General features: G+C 43.2%; 1 protein-coding gene across 1 annotated transcript in view; it reads right to left on the reverse strand.

Moving 5' to 3' along the window:
- The window catches only part of plekhh1 (pleckstrin homology domain containing, family H (with MyTH4 domain) member 1), a 125,310-nt gene that overhangs the window by 21,351 nt on the left and 78,884 nt on the right, over window positions 1-25,075 (reverse strand). Inside the window, 1 exon segment of the mRNA XM_029460481.1 lies at window positions 644-829. Coding sequence (XP_029316341.1) covers window positions 644-790 — 147 coding nt within the window. The 5' untranslated portion in view covers window positions 791-829.

Genomic DNA, 25,075 nt, shown 5'->3' on the forward strand with positions numbered 1-25,075 from the left:
CTAATACTTACTTTTTAATGGCGGGAGGGGGGCAGATGTGTAATGTCATATGTCTTTTAAGCTACCGGATGCTTAAACTTCCCTCGGGATCAATAAAGTATCCATCTACCATGAAATGCTCCCAAAACATATTTAGAAAAAGTACAATTTTAGGCCAAATGAGATATAAAATCTTAAGTAAATGTTGGTATGACTGTTTTATTTATATATACATACATGGAGAAACATTTCCTGTTTCAGAGTTGGTATTATGGAGTTTAGAATTTATATGAAATATCTGTTTATTCTAACCTAATTGATTTAATGTGATTTTATTGATGTAAAATATAATTTAAAATCTGTTTAAATCACAGTTTACAATATTATTTTTAAATGTTTCATGTCAGATATATCGTCCATATGTCATGTGACCTCTTCTCATCGGGTATATTAGCAAAGCTAACACTAGCTAGCTAATTTAGTTTACACAACAGTTATGCCTGGCCGTCTCTGGATGCAAATATTTTCAATGTAAGAACTAGTTTGCTGTAAATCTCCACTTTATAACTCGGCTAAGTTTGAACTTACAAAGAGTTGGTGCGGCTCCAGAAGTGTGGAGCTTCTGCTCGCTCCAGTGACCGTGCATGAAGACTTTCTCTCTTACCTTCTCTGCCAGCAGCTCTCGGATTTTCCCCGCCTGGAGCCTGAACCTCAGCAGCTGCATCTCCAGAGCGATGCAGCGTTTCTGCCAATCCACGCTGGCCACTCTGACAGCTCCCGGCCCACCACCGCTCTCCAGCACGTCGGCCATGGTGGGGATTCAGAAATCTGCCTCTGGACTCAGACTGCACTGAAAAGACAGAAAACACAAGTCTACTCATAAATAGTTGGTCAGACTTGAATTTGCTGCCAGGTCTTTCTTTGTCTTATTTACCTTGAATATAAATCTCTTTCTATTGTCGATAATAAAGCAGCACATGACACATCAGCCCGCGCTGGACACACTTATAATCCTCAAGTGGTCCACTTCCTGTTTTCATTCAAGTGATTCAACCTCTATAAATGCTCTTTGTTGACCGCACATCCCATGATTCACAGGAGAAATGTGAGTGAAGCAGCGATGAGTCCACAAAGTTTACTGAAAGCTTCCTCTCACTTTCTGTTCTGCTCTGTGACCTCTCACCACACAGACACATGCGCACAGTGACGTGTTCTGTACGCAGAAACTAACACGCAGCTTTGAGAGATCGCCGCAGCCACAATCTTTCTTTCCTGTTCGTCTGCCGTCTCTCCACATGCCCACACACACTGAACAAAACCTCAGCAGGGAGGCTCTGTGTCAGTGGGGGAGTTGGGTTCATGCGTGCCGACTCCCAGGCCTGCCAGATACAAAGCAGGTCAGCGCTCTGCTTTTTAGCCAAATTACCTACTAACCCAATCCCCTGGTCTCTCCCCCCTCCCCACCTACAACTCTCTAGCCATGCAATCCCTTCTTAATTACAAGGCAAGAGTGAAACGGGATCCCGCGCAGGACAATAGTGTCTTTCTGCATGACAGTCCCATCACAGCTAGAGAGGGGGGGCCGTCAGCTCGCCTCGGTAAAGAAAGGAGGAAAGAATGTGTGAGAATGAATGGGCCGAGTGCTGAATGTGGGAAACTGGGGCGCGGAGGCTATTTTTACCTGAGGAGGACTAGTGGCTATTTCTCTCTGAGCGGATACTCATTCACAAAAGGTTAAAGCCCTGCTGTGTGAATTCAATCAAATGTTGAGATACAATGAGCCATAACGATCCGCTTTGGGGGGAGCGCCGTGATGTGGGACATTTTGAGTGACATTTTGCTTTTCATGAGGCAAAAATGAAACCTAAAGGAAGTTGAACGTTTAAAAGGTTAAGCATTATTCAGACAGAAAGACAGACCGTCAGTGTGCGGGCGGACACCGTCGGCACAACAGCAGACGTTCAAAGTCCGACTATAACTGCACCATGGCACTCCCTACAATTAGCGTGCTCAGAAATACAGGCTTAGCAAACAAATTACAGTTTCGCCAGCCGACCGCTGTACGCAGGCCGGACAGTCAAGGTTCTCTCTCTCTCTCTGGGGCAGACTGGAGGGTATGAAGGTTAAGTAACGCTGGACGCCAGCGTGAGGAAGAGGGGATATCAGGCAGCTTGAATCAGCCCCGCAGGGCCACACCGGGGCAAGCCAGGACAGACGAGTGTAGGCCCTCCTCCAGGAGCTAAAACAGCTGGGTGCAAACAAGCCATTTGCTGGTTAAACACTCTCAGCACTGCCATGCTAATTCTCCCCCCGGAACAATTCCCTTAGCTCTCCTTGCTGGTTGGAAATAACGGGGGTTGTTTCAGTTCATGCCAACCAGTGCCAGGAACCCAACTGAATAATCAACAAGTGTGAAGTTAAACCTTCTCAGGACCAGAGGTTACAAAAGGGCACAACTCCTCTCTGCATCGGCGTGCATTAGGATCAACCCCACATCACCAGAATGATGTCATTTTCACTGTGTGTGTGGGAGTAATGTAGCTTTTGTTACAGTTGACATTTAAACTGGAGTCATTTTCTCCTTTCGCATGAGCGTAACCCTCCATCGTGGGATGGTTTGTAGAAACGCAGAAGACCATTTCCCACCGCGTCTACTGTTATATACGATCTGATAAACACTGTTGTCTTCTGCAGTATCTTCTCTGTCTGACGCTTCTGGAAATATTCAGGTGGTAAGGGGGAAAAAAGCCAACAACAAAAATAAGCTCTTTGTTTCCCAGAATCTGCACGGTAGATCCATGTTTGGTAACAACCGGGCCACCCAGACTGCGATGTGCACGGAGGAGCTCAGAATGGTGAATCCTGTCGCCGGCTTGCGGACGGACAGACACGAAGGCCCTTGGAGCTTCTCTACTTCCTTAAAGCTGCGAGAACTTACACACAGCCGCGGCCAGAGCAAACACTGAGGAGGACGACCGAATGGAAACGCCACCGCAACGATCCCAGCAGGCTCGTTTCTACGGCTGCCATCAGCGAGAAGAGCTTTCCATTGACTACACTGACAAGTTAAACTGCATTATTCCTCAGACTGAGTGAGATTTGATACCCAGCGAGGAGAGTTTTAATTTTAAACTGTAGGAGCTATCAGAGATGGTTATAAGACGGTTTAAGTGTGTGTGTGTGTGTGTGTGTGTGTGTGTAGTTTGCCTGCACCTTTACTCGGTAGATGCAAGGAGCACGGGTACAAGTCTCAAGTCAGTCGTCACATCGACTACAACCTCCTTAAATCACCACATAGTTAAACACACACTCCCCGGCTGGTCGTAACTCTTCAGCTTGCTTACTCGAGTTTAGACAGACACAGATGAAGATACACTCTGAAATAGATTGGAAACAGACACACACACACACGCACACACGCACACACACACACACACACACACAATGCTGAGCATGCAGCTGCGGTGATGTAAGTGATTAGGAGGTTCAGTGATATCATCCCCACCAGACTTTTCAAATCCCCGCTGTTGTTGTCTCTGCCGAGGTCCAACTTGGCTTAACCACTTTTTGGCACCACCCTCCAACCCCCGTCAGAAAGAAAAAAAAAGACTCCCATCAAACAGCACAGGAGCATGTGTTAAAATGTGGGTCAGTCGTGTCAGCGTGGCAGATCTCTGTGTGTACCAAAGCAGACAAAGACAAATGATGTGAGAGCACGAGGAGTCAAGTATGGGTGTGTTAAATATTGCCTTATCTTCTCCTCAGCGGCCCCATATGTCTAACAAAGGGGACCTCTGTCGACTCCCATCCGGTCTTGTAGGCCTCACACTTTTGTTTGAATTAGTGACTCACTATTTTGGTACAGCTGGGATGTATTCCTATAAATAAAGGCGAGGGGAGAATCTCCAATGCAGCTACACATTTCTTAACCTTTGACCCTATTCTTGGAAAACTCTCCGAGTGTTTAAAAAACGTTATAAATAACAGCGTTCGCCCTACTGTTAATGTTATCTTAGTCGTAATTCAGATTCAAAAGGATACTTGAACTGAGCGAATTACTCAAAATCCGACATTTAAAACACAACAGATGCCTTCAGGTTACTTTTTAAATCATGAATACACCTCATGTTTATCCTCCTGCTATGTATCATCTTATCTTTCTTGTCTTCCTCCTCTTCTCTCTGCCTCACCTCCTCCAACACCTCTCACTTTCCATCCTCCTGCGCTTCTTCCCTCTCCTCCTGCAGCACCTTTCCCACCTTCCTCTTCCCTTCCCTTGCCTCCTACCTTTTGCCAGCAAGCAAACCTGCAGCTCTCTCCCAGCTCAGGTTAATGACAGGCCTCCGCAAACTGACCACACTCATTATCAGTGTCAGCCTTAAATACAGTCCCTGACATTCTTCTGTGCTGAGGTGTAAACATCTACCTCTGCAGAAGTCTCCTGTCCTACAGACTGAAAAGACTCTCCTGCAGCACCGCAGGGCATGGAGAAAGGCTTTGTTTGCATGAGTTATAGCAAGAGACAAGCCTAACCATACATTGTGAGACAGAATATATATGATTTAGCTCGGGAAGGTGTTCAGTCTGCCGCTGGAGGGGTCAGGTTGATGTATGGAGCAGCAGGATTTCTCCATTACTGATCAAAAGAGTGTGCATGTGTGGCACATGTATAAAAACGCACAGTTCCCCTTGAAAAAAAATGCAACCAAGAATACGTTTTTTTTCTGGATTCACCTGGACTTCATATATCTTATGTGTGTTTAGAGCTACCCCAAAATGCAAGCAGTGGGAACGATTATCGTCTAAACAAGGCCACAAGGAACAGGTGTGCCAGACGCGGAGGCTTAGGAGAAAAGTAGCAACAGTAAAACAGTCAGTCAGCAAAAAAAAGACAGAAAAAAAAAGCCTTCAACCAGGCTTCAGACATCTCTCAAAACACTCAGCTGCGGCTGCGACTTTTGTCCCAAACAACCTCCTGCGTCTTGGCACAATGTATCCCTCCGCATCTGCGTTAAAACCAGTGCGTGAAATGGAAGAAGCAAAGAGATAAATCGGCTCCAGAGCGGAGTCCTTCACAGCTACTTTACCTTGTGACTTTGTTGTCTCTCTCTCTCTCCCCCCCCCCCCCCCCCCCCCCTTCAGTCGGCTTCCTCCGCTCACGGACACCTTCCCCGGTAATTCGTCGCAATTCGGCTCATAACTTCTTCTTCACTCCGTCGACTTTCTCTCCGCTCTCATTTCTCATTCATTTCTTTTTGTTCAGTGTTTCATGTCTTGTGTGTCGACCCCCGTCCCGCTGCTGCTTGTCCTTCGCTTTTCTCTGCAGACTTCAGTGGGACTTCACTCTGAGCTCCATTCAACAGACTCATCCCATATTCCTTTAAAGGGCCCAATGCAGGATCAAATTTCTGCAGGAGTCAGGCCCCCCTTGTGTGCAGGAGCTGCTCAGGATATTGCATTAAGGCTGGCCCCGGTTTTTGCCTTTAGGATGTAAACACAAGTTTTCTTTGAGCAGAAGGAAAAAGTATGTTAGCCTATAGCCTCACACAAAAACATTTATATTTTATATTCTTATACTTCTTAACTTTTACACACCCCCTGGTCAATATTTTTGCACATTCCTGCACAACAATGTACAACTCTCCCGCTTTAAAAACACATTTCTACGTAATTCTTTTATGTTTTTATATTTTATATTGCACATTTTTCCATTTTTCTATTATGTCCCTCTCAGACATGTTTTAAGACATTTTAAAATACACTAATTTGAAGAATATTTAGAAAAAAGGTAAAATGAACTAGTCTACAGCTAGCTAGTTTTCTATCATGCAGCAGCACTTTGAGCTAAACAACAACACAAAGTTCATGATGATAGCGTTAACATGCTGATGTAAGCAGATATAATGTTTACTACTGTTTATTAAATATGCTATTATCACATTTTGACCTGATGGTTCTGTATGAATGCATCACCAATGCTAACATGCTCGTAATGACAACATACGGATGTTTAGCTAACGTCCACCATCATGCTAACTTTAGTTTCTTTGTTACAATTGTTAAAACTGAAAAACTATTGGCCCGATTTTCTTGAAACTTGGTGTAAAGGTGTAACGAGGGCCAAGGAAGAACCCACTTAATGTTGGAGCTCGTGCTAATGACGGCGCGGATACAGTAATTACTTTTCACTTTTGCTAGCCTAACATTGCGAGATAAAGCATGGTCTGCGCTCTCCGAGTGCCCTTCTAGTTACAACTGTTTTGCAAGTATGTAGTCACAACAAGTATTGGACAACTTTAACCTGACCATAGATCAGATGTCTGCAGATAACATAACATGTACAACATGTCATGGCAGTCCATCCAATAGCAGTTGAGATATTTCTAAGTTAGCATCCCGCTATCAGGGCTAACAATTCTTAAAAAACATCTCCTCTTTTCTCCTTCAGTGATTTAAAAATAAATAAAAATGGAAATGCAAGTGAAGCAACAATAAGCTAAAGACATTTTTGAGTGGAGGGGGTCTTTAAAGTAATTTGAAGCAGTCTGTAGGCCTATATTACCTCTGATTAACAATCAAGACCACCATGAGGGAGCATTGAGAAGTCCAACTTTTAGGTTTTAAGTAGCCTAATTACAGTATGTTTGTTTATTGGCAAGGCTTGCAGGCTGGGCTTTACTGGAATCAAAAGTTGTTAAATCCCTATGTGGAGCTTTGCAACTGTAATGAATCATTATCTGGGTGGTAAAAGAAATTGTGAGGGGATAATTTGGGAAGGTTTGAAACCACACCAACAAAATACAAGTGCGCTAAAGTCTCAAAATCCTCGTCTTCATTCTCTAAATCTCACAAGGATTCCCTCAAATGTCAGAAATACTTCCCAGTCAAACTTTTAATCAGATCAGTTTCCTCTCTGTACCCTTCGCATATTTTATAATGTCTGTCTAATCATCACACAGATACATAATTCACATTACTTTTACATTCACATAACATCAGATACTAAGTCACGGCAGGACAACAGAGTGTAACAACAAGAGAAGAACATTTCAAATCTAATTATAATATAGCCCAAAATGGAACCATGGCAATACTTTTTCTTTTAAAGTTTGCGTGATAATGTAACAAGCATGCAGTGGTGTGACACGCCCTGCTGCGTCCACTGACTGAAGGAGCACGAATACAGAGTGAGTGTATGAAGTCAGACACAGACAGAGAACACACAAATACCTACAAGTATTACTCTCAGCTGCCGGTCTGTGCTGTCTGTGTGTGTGTGTGTGTGACGCGGAAATAGGATCAAATGTTCACATAAAAAGCACTTTAGCAACACAAATATTCTGTCCAAAGTGCATCTGTAGAACACAAACGTTAGCTAGGTAGTTTTCTAACGTGTAAGGATGCTAAGAGTCTACAGCAGGGGTGTTAAACATGCGGCCCGCGGGCCAAAACAGGCCCACCAGAGGGTCCAATCCGGCCCGTGGGATGACTTTGCAAAGTGTAAAAATTTAATGTTCCAGATACCTGTGATGAAATGTTTTGTGCGTTTGTAGACACACTGTGATCTGTAAGTTGTAACACACATGTGTAAATGATAAACTGATAATATTGTTGAAATTGCACCTTATTCTCTTAAGAAATGTCAGGTTGTTCATAATGTTTTGTAAAAAGATAGTTAATTACATTTGAACATTTTCAGAATGTACTTTCTTGCACTAAAACGAAGGGAAACATTTGGAGTTGTGGTTATTTACAGGTTATTATGCTCTGATGTTACTGGTCCGGCCCACTTGAGATCAAACTTTGCTGTATGTGGCCCCTGAACTAAAATGAGTTTGACACCTCTGCTCTACAGCTTCAGGTGCTTTGAGCTAAATGCTAACATCACAATGGCAGCATTGGTGAATAGACAAATCTTAACGTTTGCTGATGATTCTGTTATTGTTTGCCTTCTTAAAGGGGAAGTTCAGGATCCATGGGCCGATGTTGGATCACTTTGTGGCTCAGGGTTTTTTCATCTAAACGTGTCTAAAACAAAAGATGATTATTGATTTCAGAAACTCACCACCAACTGTTATTAAAGGTGGACCAAGTGGATAGCTAGAAATATTCATATTTCAAATCCTATGTTGACGCGACCTCTAAAAAACTTCAGCAAAGACGTTTTTCCCTGAGAAAAAATGACCTCTTTTAACTTTCTTTCTTCTGAAATGATGTTTTAACCTTTTATATCATTGCTTGGTTTGGAAATCTGCATGTCTTCAATAACAACAGGTCCAGTTAGATTTCACGGAGGCGTCCGGCCAAGCTCTTGGACATTTACAACAGGCCGGTCTTTTAAAGGGCTAATGCATATTGGACTGCCAAGACCGCACTTCTGAAGGCGTTTAAGCTTTTGCTTTCCGGACGTTGTTTCAGGACACCCGTTAGGAGAACTGAGAGTTCCTTTATCCCATACTACCATCCCATTAATATGCTTAATAGTATATGGCACTCTGGCTGCATTCTTTGCACTTCCCTTGCACACATTATCACGATGATACAGTAAGTACTTGGTGTGAGTTTCCATCCCCTGCTCCAGCTCTCTGTGTTGATGATGTTGTCTTTTCTTGCTCAAAATGATAAGCATGGCTGAAATGTCAATTTTGAGCCACACCTGGTTCAAGCTGTTTTTATACATCATTTATAGCCCTTATTATACTGTGCTCAGACTAAATGTGAAGTGCCACTTCACATATAACAACTATTTAGTGGCTTTATTTCACTGTTGACTTTAAAGTGAAAATGTAAGTGAGATTTAAGTGCTGACAGGATCGTTGTTTGTCCATTCACAGCACTGATACGGCTCTGGATGCCTACTCAAAACTATCAAAAGTACCAAATTGACTCTAATGGGTGTGGATTTCTCAGGCACACTGTAACAATGCTGAGAAACGCACTCTCTGCTGTGTGCATCGCGATTTTCTGATATGATTAACTGCACCTTTCAGAGGAAAATGCTTCCAAATTCCATCCTGAAAAAAAAAATATCCGTTCTTGAAGTGGGAGGGCTGAGTTTACTGCGGGATTTCATCGTTATAGCTTCTGAGGCTGAAGGCTCTGCCTTGTGTTGCACAATAAGTCAGTGCCTCAGTGCTCTCAGTCAAAACAACTGGTGTCAGGCCTACATGGTTTACATGCCTATTCTCGGGCTGCCAGTGCAGCGCGGGGGAGGCAGGACAGCAGAGAGCGAGCTGAAGGCCAGTTTCACCAAGTGTTTGCAGATTAATGTGTGCTCTTATAGCTATTTCAACCTCCAGATATGTGTGATGACCCACACTGTGACCGGATCACTGAGCAGAGATGGGAGACCAGACTTACCCGATCGTAAACCAAAGGCAGAGCTGAAACGAAGATACGTCATCAGCTAATATCTGAGTATGTCTTTAAAGAATAAGTCTGTTAAGATTCTATAATGCTCTTGTCAACAAATTCCATTAAAAAGACGGAAACCAATAATTATTTGCTTCTACAAGTATTTTCTGTGTAGCCAAAGCCTGGCACGGCTTATTATATAACTTCAGTCAGCTGTATGTCACATGTCGTGCTTTTCCCGCCCTTACATTTGTTTTAGATTAAAATAAGAAGTTAAGACGATGAAATCTGTATTTGATCCATATCTGTGAAATCAGACTCTCTGTGTGCAGGTTTCCTGTTGTATGCCAGGTGATAGACTGGACCATTATAATACACATGCAGTCCATCGGTTTCAGAAACAAGTCTTCTTCGACACGAGAGAGAGGGAGAGACGGAGGGTACACGTTAGCATAGATATGTCAGGACTGTTTAGGTTTCAAAGTTCCCGTACACCACAATAAAACAAGGAAAATCTGCTTTCATTCACTTCACATCCAAATGGAACAGACTACAGGAAAGTCTCAACACAGACTCACTCATTCCACTCACATTTTAAAGCCATAATTTTAGCAAACACAGCAGTTGAAAGTGGTTGTTTTTATGATGACTTTGCATGCATTTTCTTTATTGCTGCTTTTATTTGAGTTATGTTCTTGTTTTTTTATTTGTTTACTTTATTTTCCTGTATTGTGCATATTTTCAGTACTTTTAATTGACCTTGTACATAAAAAGAAACCTCGCGCAACATAAATAAAGACGACTGAATTTAGATGTCAAAGGTTAGTTGACTATTAACTCGTCTCTTTCACAGACTCGGATGCTTCTCTGCGGCCGCTTGTCTTACCCTCTCAACAGCACTGAAGCAGAGCTTTGCCTCTTCTTTTCTCACATGTTGACTGCCTATTTAACCACTGGAGACTTTGTTAGGCTAACAAATAGGTCTCCTTTTCCCTCTCTGATGTCCTTTGAGCATTTTATTGCCATTTGGCCAGCCGCGCTGGAACCACAGAGGGAGTGGAGCATGATGGAAACTCCATATAAAAAGAAAATAAACCAAACTCCCTTTAACAGCAACATCGTGAGCGAGAGGACAGTGCTGAGGATGAGCGATGCGAAGGATAACACGTTTGACACTGAGGGGAGGTGATGAACATACATTATGAGTGTTTATGGCGGAAAAAACGACTCACCATTTCATTTTTCACCCTCTGTGATAACAAGACCGTTAACTCCTCTCCCCTTTGCCTCTTTATCGTCTGTATTTCTTTTTCAACTGTGTGCTTCCTCCTCACTCTGTGTGTGGTCTGCTTGATGAGCTGCAGTGTTAACTTCACGTTAACAAATGCTTGTGTTGCAGGTAGAAGAAGTCATCTCGCTTTTGGCCACTGCTGTGAAAGGAAATAGTAGAAACTTGTTCCCGTTTTTACACTCAAACACCACACTCTAACATCACTGAATATCTGGCTCTTCAGCTGCTAAATGCTAGCAGGTAGCAGGTAGCAGGTAGCAGGTAGCAGTAGCAGGTAGCAGTAGCAGGTAGCAGTAGCAGGTAGCAGTAGCAGGTAGCAGGTAGCAGGTAGCAGTAGCAGGTAGCAGGTAGCAGTAGCAGGTAGCAGGTAGCAGTAGCAGGTAGCAGGTAGCAGATAGCAGTAGCAGGTAGCAGGTAGCAGTAGCAGGTAGCAGGTAGCAGGTAGCAGTAGCAGGTAGAAGGTAGCACGTAGCACGTAGCAGATAGCAGGTAGCAGATAGCAGTAGCAGGAGCAGGTAGCAGGTAGCAGTAGCAGTAGCAGGTAGCAGTAGCAGGTAGAAGGTAGCAGGTAGCACGTAGCAGGTAGCAGGTAGCAGATAGTAGTAGCAGGTAGAAGGTAGCAGGTAGCACGTAGCAGGTAGCAGGTAGCAGTAGCAGGTAAGCAGTAGCAGGTAGCAGTAGCAGGTAGAAGGTAGCAGGTAGCACGTAGCAGGTAGCAGTAGCAGGTAGCAGTAGCAGGTAGAAGGTAGCAGGTAGCACATAGCAGGTAGCAGGTAGCAGGTAGTAGTAGCAGGTAAGCAGTAGCAGGTAGAAGGTAGCAGGTTTTGTTGGGAGGTTTGTCCCTGCTGCGGCTGTGAGAGCAGCGAGAGTGAAGCAAAACAATAAAGTTGCAACCAGACTGCTAAAAACAGCTGAAACTTGTTGTAAAGTTTAGTTTGGGTAAATATCCCTACAGTAATATAAAGAATAACACTAACAAACAACCCATTGGTGCTGTGTAAAGTTAAACCAGTATTGTGTCAGTATATTGACTCAAACTGGGTCCATTTTTAACCGAATGAGTTTTTCAGTGTGCACACAGGGCTGACTTAATACTGGGCATGTGTAATAGACATTAAAGCCGAGGTTTGGGATGTCAACATCATCGGCAGCTATTGGAAAATACGTCTGGTGAGTGCTGTAAAGCTGTGTGCCTGGTGGCTGTGGAGGCAGACAGTGTGAGTGTGGTCAGACAGTGATCCTTAAATGACAGGTCCAGAGAGTGATGACTGTTTAGCCACTTCACAATAACACTCATTTCATAAAGCTGCACGTGGGACTGCACGCATGTGTGTGTGTGTATCTCTAAAAGACATAAGTGGGTCTGCAGTGTGTAAACAATAAGCATGTGTGTCTGTGTGCAGGATGAAGCTTTGGAAAGATCTAAATTACAACACGGATTCACGTGATCCTGCGTCGCAGAAATCTACCAAAGGTGATCCAGTTTGCAGATCGCAGCCAAACCACCGCACCACAAATGTTGAATATAGTTTTCCACCCCGACTAAAAAAAGGAGCAACGTTCACGTCCTGCGGTCACAAATTCACAGCTACAGTCTAAAAGAAAATCACTCTGACAAGCCCCTGGTGTCATATCCGATGCTTTAAAAGCTCTATCGTCTTATTGGATTATGCAATTGGGAGTTTGACTTTCCTTTAAGAAAACATACATGTGCACCAGAAGAAGAGTTCAGTGTCGATGCTGCAGAGCGTTTAGACGAGGAACCTTCTAACCTTGCAGCCATGGGGTGGTCTCATTTACCATCAGGTTATTCTAAAATGTACTCTATGAAGCTGTTAGAGAGCAGAATGCAGGGGGGGGGGGGTGGGGAACCTTTTTCCTGTCAAGGGCCATTTTTTTTTTTTACAACATCCTTCGAGGGCCGTACTAATTATTGAACTCATAACCTCTGCAAATTGTTTTTAAGACACAGCCCATTCATTTCACTTTTCTTTTATGCTGTGCAAAAAAGCAACTTTTTTATCCATATTTCTGTTTTATCAGAAATCCTTCATTAGTCCCACAACGGGGACATTTATCTTGTCACAGCAAAAGAACATATGAAGTAAAAAGGCAGTACACAATAATTAAATAGAATAATAATATAAATATCAAGTGGTTGATAGAAGTGAGTATTGTAAATGGCAGTGATAACTGCACAGCAGTGGTACAACAGTCTGTTCTTGGTGTGGGGGTCTACCTCTCTATCTCTCCATGTTTGTATGTTCCGCTCTGCAGAGAGCTGCTTGTTGGGCCAAACTCCGCCGAAGAGCGTTAACTTTATCCAAACACACTCGTCCTTTCAGCTCGTGCAGTTCGGCATGTTTCGTGCTGTAATGACGGTCGAGATTATTTTTCATCACCGCAAGCTAACTAGACACACAAACTAGTCTACAACTACGCACAAACTAGACACACTGGCCTTTTACTTCCACAAAGAAATAATCGTTCGTCCATTTCTCCTGGAAAGTGCGACATTCTGCATCCAGCTTTCTCTTGTTTACACTCGCCACGCTGCGTTCACTGATGTCAATGACAGTCTTGTTTAAAACTTACGTTTTTTGACATGACGTGACCACCATGACACCTTCCGCTCGTGTTGTGTTCAGGGACCCTGACCTTGGCCAGGAAAAACAGTCAGTCGGCCGTTTAAAATATTGCCGTCTAGTTTTTTTTGCTAGTGGATTTCTTTTGCTTGCGTTTTACGAATTACCTCAAGGGCCGGATCAAATGGTCTCGCGGGCTGTATACGGCCCGGAGGCCGGAGGTTCCCCACCCCTGGCTTAAAGGAACAGTTCAACAATCGCTTACAGAGTTAAATATTAAGCTACAGCCAGCAGCCCGTTAGCTCAGCTTAGCATGAAGACTGACAACAAGAGGAAACAGCGAGCATGGCTCTGTCTAAAGGTAAAAAAAGAAAAACAGTCAACAAGCACCTCTAAAGCTAACACATGTTGTATGTGATGCTGTGTGCTGTTGGTCCCCTTTAAAATGCCCAATTGTCGTTTTTAAACGGACTCCTGGTACAGAAGCAAATTTATTTCCTAAAGTGTCAAACTTTTCCATGTGATCGCATAAACTGTCCTGATTGAATGAGACGAAAACGACAAAAAAGTGTCTCAGCTAACACACAATCTTCTCATATGACTTTCTGCAAGAAAGCAAATAAGTATATTTCCTAAAATGTCAAACTACTCTTTTAACGTGTGGCTGCCTTCACAGGAAGTGAAGTGTCTTTGCAAAAAGACCTTTGACTCTTAGGAAGATGTGATCTTAGGAAGATGTGATCTTAGGAAGATGCTCACTTGAAGGGGAAGAAGAGCAGGCGCAGTACTAAACCAAACACTGTTGTTGTTTGCAGGGCTGTAAAAACAGAATGAGGGAGAGTGAGTGGAAATGTCTGCTTGCACACACTGCAGGCATCGAGGGGATCTCAATTCATCATGGTGATTCCCACAGACAAAACAGTCAACACCGAGCACAGACAAGATCTGTACGGGCACAATACACTCTGTGTTTACAGTAGGACATCGTGAATCAAGTGGGAAAGAGCGTAAGGAGACGAGAAAAACGATGGGGTGAGAGATTTCAGAGCGCAATGCCAGATAGCGTGCATAATCTGTGTGAAGACATTTTTGAAAAACACAGTAATACAGGGTGGAGGTAGAAAAGCAGGGCGTTTTGCAAACAGAGGATGAGGCAATGTCACATGATCTTTTGAAGCCCTACGGATGGGGAGCTGTGAAAACTCGGGGACAATGGAGAGTATGAGAGCATGAAATGGAGAAAACCCAGCATTGTAAACTGTGACTCTCCAGCCCGAAGGCTTCGCTCCTCTGGGGAGATTTTGGCCGCGGTCCTGCCCTGCGACTGGCCCGTTGACAGCAGCCACAGAGTGAGAGTGCTTTGCATGAAGCGATGATAAGATCCGGCTTTGATAAGCGTCTCGTTTGACACAAGTGGACAGGATGTGAGGATGCCATCGTTTTAAAGACAAACAGAAACAAGGATTCAAAGTGGACAACATTTAAAAAACGCACTTCTATAGCTGCTGTTTTCTTTCCAATTTATAACTTTATATGAGACCAGCGGTGGAAGAGATCCTCTACTCAAGTAAAAGTAGAAATACAACAATGCAAAAGTACTTTGTTACTATTAAAAGTGCTGCACTTTGTATTATGTATTAGATTGCTATACTGATGCACCCATACATAAGCACAGTCTTACTGTTGAAGCTGCTCGAGTTGGAGCCCATATCAACTACTTTATACTGTATACAAGGCTCTGGTCCTTCCAAAGGGTCAAAGGTTCACCTCGTAGAGTCTGCGCTGGTTTCCTTGCAACTGTATAAAAAGCGTCCAGCACATCACCCCCCTCAAAAGAAGTTTTTACACTTTACACTGAGCTTTAGACATCCTCAACTCCACTTCCTCTGCCGGTCCTCTGGGGATGTCTGTGTGGATGTGTGAATACATCTGTTGTTGGTGCTGAGGAGCACAAAGAGAAGGTGTGAGGCCCACACAGACCTTCATACAACACAAGCATGAACACACTGCTTTGCTACTGTATGCTACACCTGTTAAAATGTCGTTTTACCCCCAGAAGAAGAAGAAGAAGACGAAGAAGAGAGAAGAGTGTGAATGCCCCACGAAAGGATTAGCACTGAGACGTCCTTGTTTTCTCAAGGGGCAACAAACATACCACACACATGCTAACACTAACAAAGTCTTGATTTGGCAAGAAAACATCACAGCAGAAAATAGTTTATCATCTTTGCCACACATTCCCAGATGCTGTTGCTGCAGACTGCTCATCGCCACTCGCAGTTCAACGTGTTGACAGAGCAGAAAAGAGCTAAGAATGACCTCCTGAAGGGAAACTGTTAAGCACATCCCCACATCCCCACACCAGACGTTTATGAAGCTGTAAATCATCCCCTCGGTCAGTCAGCGCTGAGAGGTGTTTGTTATCTGCCAGCCAGCTTCTGCAGAGGAGGAGAGGAGACACTGAAGGCGGCTCTGTGTAAACACATACCAAACTGGCTTTGTTGTTGAAGAAACCTGCCAGAGAACCACACAGGACTTCAAGGGACAAGGAGCAGGACGGAGAGAGAGAGCTGTGACAGGCGTGTAAACCTAATCCACACACACACACACACACACACACACACACACACACACACACACACACACACACACACACACACACACACACACACACACACAGAAAGTTGTGACCAGAGAAAACTATTACTCGGTTTATGATTTTAAAAGAAGCTCATTTGAATAGAAACTACTGAGTCTGCAGACATGCTAGCAGCTCTGCACAGCTCTACGTTGAGCTAAATGCTAACGTCAACATGCTCACAATGACGATAGTCACATGCTGATGTTACTGTAAGCAGGTACAATGGTCACCATCTTAGTTTATAGGCTACAGTAGCATGCTAACATTTGATAAATAGTACAGTTGATGCTATTTAATCATAAATCATACTGGACCAACTGATTGACGGACATTACACTCGCTGAAAAATGGCTTCCTATGTAGATCCCCAAAAAGGATTTAAAAAATGCCCTAAAAAGCAGATCAAAAGTCAACAGTTCACTGCTTTAAATGTTGGATCCCCACATACATTGAATTGCTGTTGAGTGCTGCAGTGGAACAGTTAATGTAAAAACCATCGGTTCTGTATCCTGACAGTGTTGCTTCTTCTTCGACAGGGGAAAATGTGAGAAATATAAATTAGGTCTGGTAAGAAGGATCCAACAACACACGCACACTTTGGCCTCATCCCACCTGGCCTTACTTTTAATACGTCGGCTTCTTTCATCTCAGTGAGCGGGGAAGCTGACGTCATCCGCATGTAGTCAATGACTGTACCAGCAGAGGTTGCAGAGAGGTAGAAAAAGATAGATTTGGAGGTGAAGAATGAAGAGAGGTGGTAAAGAAAGACAGATGAGTGAGGAGAAAGTACTGAGGGACGCAGGAAAGCAAAAAACACAGGGCGTATGTTAGAGGGGGGGGGGGGGGGGCAGAGTGATGGTTTTAGCAGACAGCAGTATAGAGAGGAGAGGCAAAAACAAGCTCTCTGCTACACAACTCAAGAACCAGACCATATGGATGGTTTGGCTGCCTGTGTGGTATTGTCTGTCTGTGTGTGACTTTAGCAAAGCTGACAGTGAAAGAGCTCAAGAGGGAAGATGGAGAATTAAAGAGACGGATGAAAAGAGCGAGAGAGAGAGAGAGGGAGGGAAAGTGTGACGGAGAGAGGGAAGAGAGGGAGCTCCAACGTTACTGTTCCAGTGACATGCTGTCCTCTGCTTGACAGTAACGGTACTGCCCAGTACGTCCAGGCTTTTTTCATTTTCACCACATGGGACCGCCAGAACTGCAGCCTCTCCGTTTCACCACTGCAGTCGGAGCGTATGAAAGCTTCTGGACAAATCCGAGTAAATCAGTGATTCAAAGGAGCTTTTCTTTTTCTTATTAATGAAAAGTGAAAAGTGACTAAGATCAGAATCAGAATTTGCTTTGGTGTAGTGGTGCACAACATTAAATATAATAAGAGAAAATGTAAATTAAAGCAAGTACTACAAAGCACAGATAGAATACAAAAGCTTGCAACATAAATAGGAAAGAAACTGTAATTAATACGTACAATATATTTGTTTTGAAATAGAGAGCTTTGTGCAGAATATTAACCAGAGGATGTGCACAAGTTCACAGTATTAAATATAAATGGAATAGAGATAAAAGTCTAATAGATGTGCATTAATATCACGCTTAGAGACAGAATCTAGAAGTATCATTTGGAGGTTCTTGTAGTAAATCCATTTCATTATATTGTGTCTAATAAGAGGTTTAGATTCTGTCCTCCATTAAGGATTATTATTGATTTTATTCTTTAAATATGGGAACCAAAATTGATCAATATTGATACTGATGTACACTTTTTAATTCATGTAATTTACTTTTTGTCTGGTTAAATTGTTTATGTAGGTAGAGTGGAAGATAATCGAAAAATAAAAATATTTATAGAGATTTTGCTCGTCATAAAAATACCTTAAAATACCCCTTTCCTCTATGGTCATTTGATTAAAACCCACATTTATTTATGAATATATGCACAAATTATATAAATAATAAACTAAGGTTTACTTTAGAAGATGGGGCCTCAAGATGAGATAATAATAAATAATAATGTTTACATCCAGAGCCACAGAAACATTATGTGCTGCTTCATACAGAGTGGTGCTTGCCATGACTAGAAAACTGATTTTGATGCGTGAAATCTGCGGAGTTACCCTTTAATCCTGCAAACACACGGCTAGATGAAGCAACCAGGGGACTTTATGTAGGAGTTGCCTTCTAATTGTGTCGAACATTACTGCTGCCTGCAGCACTAACAAGCTAATGGGGGACATGCTCGACGTGCACTTAGTCATTAATTTGATTCTCAAAAGACGTCAAACTTTTGAAACTTTAATCAGATAAATGGTTTCAGAAGTATTCGATGTGAAATCCTTCTTCCTGAGTGATTCGTATAAAATCAGTTATAAATACAAGTGTTTTTGTCCTGGACTGCAACACAGTGAAATGTGTCGTCGTGTTCAAGAGTTTGATGTTATTTTTGTCCAGCAGAACACCAACCAGCTTTATATGTGTGACTAATCAATGCCACTATTGTCAGACGAGGACTCGGGTCCTCACATGTTCCAACAATTCCCTATAACTAGATTTTCTTTTTTTAAATTGTCAATTGGTAACACGCTGCATCATGTTTACCACATGCTGGATCTCTTGTGTTGGAGTATAGCTTGTGTCTCAGAGCGTCGTGTACAGACGTACAGACATGGCTGTGGACATATTGCTCAATGTCGCACTTCCAAGTAAAAAGCATGTTTCACAGCTGTCAAACAACAGCTCTGTTGATGGCCAAATGTTCTGCTCTTTGATGGCTTTGGCTACACACACACACACACACACACACATATATATAACAATAGAGTAAATAACACCAGAGTCTTGAAACAAACAGCTCCCCCTTCTGCTGCACCTCTCCTCCATTTCTCAGAAAACCTTCTTCGTCCTTTAAAAGTACACTTGCAGCAACAGATGCTGCCATAACTAAAACGCTCTGACACAGTCAATTTGTCTCATGTCAGTTTTTGTCTATAATGTAGTCCAAAGAAAAAGCTTCCAAACCCCCCCCAGCCAGCCTCGACCTCCACCCCATGAAAGAAGCAGGGTGGCAAGTAGTTGTGTGAGACAGTTAGAGTGCATACGTTTCTGAAGAGGGGGTTGTTCAGCAGTTACACGGGACAGAAAGCGTCCTTCAAGTATGAGCCCCGACGCGGCGGAGGAAAGGGGGGTGCACGAGGTCACGACCCCGCTATCGGCTTCTTGGTGGGGGTGTGCATCCCGAAAAAGAAAGGGACAAGACAATTGAGCACTCTCTCCCTGCACCAGTCTCCTCCCGCCGCTCCACACCCCCAGCAACGCCACATCCCATTGAATAACGGACACTCTGATCAAAGGGGAATTCCAGCTCTCCGTCTCTCGCTGTCTCTATCTCCGTCGTACTCAGTCAACTGGAGCGAAGGATGGAGGCCATACTGGTTATTCAGTTCCTGGTATACTGATTAGGACACAATGGAGCCTCACGCTGTGTCAGTTATGTGTGTGTGTGTTAAAGCATGCTTCACTCGTCTATACGCAGACACACACGCACGCAGTACACATCACTCTGGGACCATGACCCTATAGCAGGTGGTGCGAGGGCCACAATTGCTTGGGCTGGAACACGCCGACCAACGGCAAGGACTGCCTGAAATGATGCTGCGGGGGAAAAAAGTTTAAAGTGATAGTTACGATTGTTCAAAGCAGGGTTTTGAGGGCTGCCCCCCTCCACAGCAGTACTGTTTCTCCAAACGGAGGGCGTCCCGATCGCCATCTACTGTAGGTAATACACTGACGAGGGATGAGTACCTCAGACAACCCCACTTTAAACAATCCAAACTATTCCTTTAACAGGGAAAGGGACCGGTGTGCACGTACATGGGAGCAGGGCAAAGAGAAACTTGGGGTAAGACTAATTCAGGGACTGAGAAGATGCATATTGATGTATATTTTGTTGATGTTGTATACATAGTGTATAAATAGATTCAGAGATATCCTGACCCCTGGTATGGTTCGAGCTCCAAAAACACAAGATCCTACACTTCCCATCATGCACCTGAAGAGAGTATTATCATTAGATCTTCCCTGACTTGCCTCTACGCCTTCCTCTTTGTGCACCCTGACCACTTCAAGTGCGATTTCTCCTCCCTGCACTCCGGCTGTCATCATAATCCACTTTAACTATAAAAGTCCTGCAGTGCCAAAGTGCAGTACAAGCAGTCACATAATCTACAACTTCTTCATGTTACACATACTTTAGTATCATGCTATATATATTTATGTCGCTCTGACTTCCTGTCTGGGATTTGTGCCATCTGAAGGGTCCCTGTGCAGCTTTTGTGCTGCATTAACCGCACATTCTCCACGCCGACCAGGACGAATGTATGGACAGGGGGGGCTTGGCAGCGATCTGTTCTTAGTGATACGATGCAATCATTTAATTACTCATGACCTACATTTGAAATGTGTTGGATAGTTTCAATTTGTAGACATTGTGTCGTCATTGTGTGTTGTCATTTTAAATACTCATGTAAAATAAAGGCATTTAAATGTTTAAGTGCGCCTTGGAGCAGTTTTGAAGGAGACATTTTTATATGTTTTTGAGACCAAAGAGAGAAATGATCCTTCACAAGATTAGATCTTTCTTCATCTTGAGTCTTGGTCAATGGTGGAAACATAGCACAACAGTTTTATAAACTACTTTATCTGGAGGTAAAAACCAAAGTGAGTGCACCCAAAATGTCAGAGTAAAAACTGTGTGAATAAGTGCAAAGTTAGCATGAAATGTGGACATTTGGCAAATTCTTTGGCTATTGTTGTTGTTTTCTTTCACAAATGAGTTTCTGTCTCATCATCTGACTCCGCATGGGTAAGACTTACCATCAAAAACCTGAAAAAAAAACTTCAGTCAAGTAAATGAACAAAATATTACAGTTTAGGCCTTGAGGTATAGATGTCACCACTAAAGGCTCCGGATCATTCATCGGACAGACACAGAACATCACAACATATCCACAGTGACAAACGCAGAAGCAGAGAAGGTTAAAGTGAGAACATTTTGTTACGTCGGGCTGGACCACCACGCAGGGCAGCCAGTGTCTCCCTCCTGCCAGGGCTGGTTTCCATTCGCCAACTGGTTCAGTACCCAACATCTGCCCTGATTTAGCATGCTAACAGTCGTACCCAAACCCCTGGAGCTGGCCAACAAGGGGCCGAGGCCAACAGATCACCATGACACACAGACTAATGCAGCCAGACGGCCGGCCCACAGGAACGCCTCACATGTTCCGCAGAGGGAATGCAAAACATCCTGCGCTCAGCAGCACCTCAGAGCGCCGCGTACATCTGGGCTGCAGCTGTACGGTCAGCAGAAAAGAGGCGAGAGGCTGCTGCACGGTTCTGCATGCGTGCTTGGATGCTGGTGTGAATGACTGACTGTCCATATTTACACAGCACACATTTCTTATATAGAGGCCGTGCACACGTGTGTCTATGTATATAAGCAAATGGGCCGTTGCAGAAGCAGCAGTTCTGTGTGTGGAAGGAGAAAAGGTCAGAGGCGTAACTTCCCAGGAGAGGATACAAGCAGCCATTGAGAGCTGGCGTGTGTTTGGAAAGGCGTGGAGGCTCGACATGTATGAAGGAAGAGGAGTTGTTTTCAGGTCGGTGGAAGACAAACACACAGATGGACGCAGATGTTCTGACCACTACACACACACTCTGTAAAAAGAAAAAGAAAAGGGAGAAGAAACGACCATAAATACCTACAAAAGTATGCCCTCATCACATCATAACAGCAAGTCTTGAAATATGCATGATGTAATATTGGACTGATCTTCAAGAAGGAAAGTCTTCGTGTGCAAAGAGGCAATCGAGGGCACCTTACTTCATCCATGGAACAAGTCTCGAGTTTGTTTCGCCATTGTCTTTACGAGTCATAGATTAGAAGCATTAGATTCATCAGAAGTGGCTGTTATATGACCATGGAGAGCAACGGGATCTAATAACTCATGACTCATTTCATGACCGCAGAGGGACGTCAATAGCATCAATATCACGAGACATGAGATGTTTAAAGGATCAGTCGTCTGTCCTTCAAACGTAAACTCATCTTCACGTAAGAGAAGAGGTCAACGAGGGACGATCTGACCACATTTTGTCTTCTTCATTTAGCTTCTTACGTTATGTATCATCATTTTTTAATGGCAGCCTTGTCACATATGCTACTGATGTTAATCTCACACAAGATGAGTTGGGTCTGCGTCACAGAGACGTAGATTTTCTGTGGTTATTCTTTGTGGTTAATTTGATTAGTTACATTCTGTTGCAGCTGGTGCTTTGACTTAAAAGAATAGTGTGACATTTTGGCAAATACGCTTGTCTGCTTGGAGGGAAAGAAATGAGAAGATTGATAGCAGCCTTAGCTTAGCATAGATACTGAAAACAAGGGGAAACAGCAAGTCTGGTTGTCTCTGGATATAATACAAAATAATATAAGGCCTTAATTTGTGAACTCTAGAAGGCAGATGGTATCTTTTGGACAGGCTAGCTGTTTCCCCTTGTTTCCAGTCTTTGTGCTAAGCTAAGCTAACCCCCTGCTGCTTCATATTTAGCGTTCGATTATGGGACTGGAATCAATCTTTTCATCTATCTCTCGCTAGAAAACGAATAAGTATATACCCCAAAATGTGAAAGTATTCCTTAAACTCTTCACTAGTAGCCTACAGTTAGTCTGGGATGTATCAGGGATTTATCTTGTTTTGATTTGTCACCCTTATTAATGCTAAAAATATTAATGAGTCTCCATGGTTTTCTATAATAATAAGTGTATTTATATAGAACTTTTTAAAAAATGGTTTCAAAGGGTTGCAACAGCACACAGCAGTCATATGCTACACAGGAAACCTAAACATGTTAGGTGATAAAACAAAAGAGAGTATGTTTTAAGAGGTAAGACCTATTGCTCAGGTCTTACCAAGTGTGTGAGAGAGAGAAAGCCTTCCTTCTAGAGAGGTGCAGTACTGCGTGTGTCCACTAGATGCCACTTGTGCTCTGTCCCTGTGCAGAGTCTGCCTCAGCTGGAGGAGTTTAAAACCCTGTGCTCTGTGAGCAAACCAGCACAGTCTGTCTTTCCTCTGAGACAGGATCGAAGAATGTTGAAGTACAAATGTTACATAAAAATCTGATTTTCTCAAATGTTCCCACAAACAGTCTTACAGTGAGGATAAACCATACACGCTGTACTTACAAACATCCACACACATGTGTATACTCAGTATCCCATGTGTTATGTAGTTTCCTATACATTTACAGGATCATATTTCTGAATAAATGTGCCTGAGGCGTATATTCTTGGCACAGATGAAACACCTGTAGGTCTCCTGAATGACAGGAAGTACACCTCCACAGTATGAGCCCGGTAGGGGAACTTTCCAGCCATTGTTTTTGATGTCCTCACATCACATTGAACTACTGTTTCCCTCCCTCTCTGCAGCACCTTTGTTTCCCCAGAGGGACACCCAAGGCTGTGCTTAAGGAGTCCTGAGGGACACGGAGATGAGAGCAAGGTAAACTCAATGAAGAGAGGCTTTAAAAAGACAAGAGCCTGGAAGCTGCGGTCACAAAGTGAGTCAACGTGCTCCAGATAATGTTCCACAAACATGAAACACGTAAAGGTAATACAGGGAGTTTTAAAACTCTAGCCTATATATTTTTCTCCTGAGATTTTGAAAAGGTGGACTTTCTGTTGTGTTTAACATTTGAAGTAAAGTAGTTCACTTAAAGTAGAAGCTCAACATCTTGAAAAACACAGGCAACACATTTATTTTCTTGCCTAGTTAGATGCGAAGATCAATACCACTCTCATATCTGTCCGTTAATTGTGAAGCTACAGCTAGCAGCTGCTAGCTTAGCTTAGCATACGCACTTGAATCAGGGGGTAACTGGATCTACAGCACAGATTAAACACATTTGGCATAATGTGTCGATTTGTAAGTTGCTAATATGCAGATTTGGAAAAAGCAATGTTAGCTGTTTCCCCCCTTTTCCACTCTATATGCTAAGCTAAGCTAAGCTAAACTCAGCAAAGCGAAGCTAACCTTGTAAGCTAATATGTGCTTATTTAAACCTCCAGGAGATTCTTTTGGGTCGTATTTCTGGCCACCTGGTGAAGATCTCTCTCCTTATTGCTGTAGTTTTGGTGTCTTCCAACTCCTGAGGGGAATATATGCCTCTTTAGCTGCTAAATGCTCCACTGTGTTTACAAGCTAGGCGCTAACTTTGTAGATTTGTTGATTGGGAGTGTACAGCTGGTTTATATGGTTACAAGATCTACCTGCTGCAACCGAAAACAACACTTTGAGCGATGACAGTAAACCAAAATGGTAAAAGGATGATATATAATGATGAGCTAAAAGGAGCTATACAAGCTTATAAATGGTCATTTGATATGTTTTTGTTATGAAAATAATAATTACAGATTCTTTAACAGACAGAAATGGGAATGGGATTGAAATTCTCAGCATATCTCGGCAAGAAAGCAAAGAAGCGTCTCTGTGGAAATGTCGAACTATTCCTTTAAGCTGCCCTGATTGAAAAGCAAAGACAAAAAACAACAAAGTAAGAAATGTTTATCTACCAGGCAAACACTGTTCTGCTTTGGAGGTATAATGAGTAAAGTGAGTTGCGGAGGGACAGCTTGACTCAGAGCAAGGAGGGAAAATAAATACAGTGATGAAGACAATTAGACAGGCCTTTCATAGCTCATTTCATTTACTGACATGAACCGCATCACTCTGACTGATTGGGCGACCCCTGCAGTGTGTGTTATGTGTGTCCTTCTCCGTTCATGTGTTTATGACATGTGTTTATGTTTATGTCCGGCAGTGGCTCAGTCAGTAGGGGCTTGGACTGTGAGCCGTAGGGTTGCTGGTTCAAGTCACCGACCAGACCTGCTCCTAGTACTAGACTTCTGGTACTAGGATGGGTTAAATGCAGAGAACAAATTTCACTGTGTGCTCTGCATGTGTGACCATTAAAGAGAAGGTTTCATCCCTCCGAATCTATCTTTGTGTGTTCATCTGAAGAAAGAAATAGGACGAGTGTGAGGTAAACACCTCTGTGGGCAAGTTTAATCTCTTTTCTCTTCTCCACTCCTCCCACTGAATGAAAGAGTAAGTGGGCTCAGGTTGTAATTACAGTAATGAATGATTTTGCTCTACCTTTCCGCCC

This window comes from Cottoperca gobio, chromosome 22 (assembly GCF_900634415.1).
Source record: "Cottoperca gobio chromosome 22, fCotGob3.1, whole genome shotgun sequence".
In the NCBI taxonomy this organism is placed as follows: domain Eukaryota; kingdom Metazoa; phylum Chordata; class Actinopteri; order Perciformes; family Bovichtidae; genus Cottoperca; species Cottoperca gobio.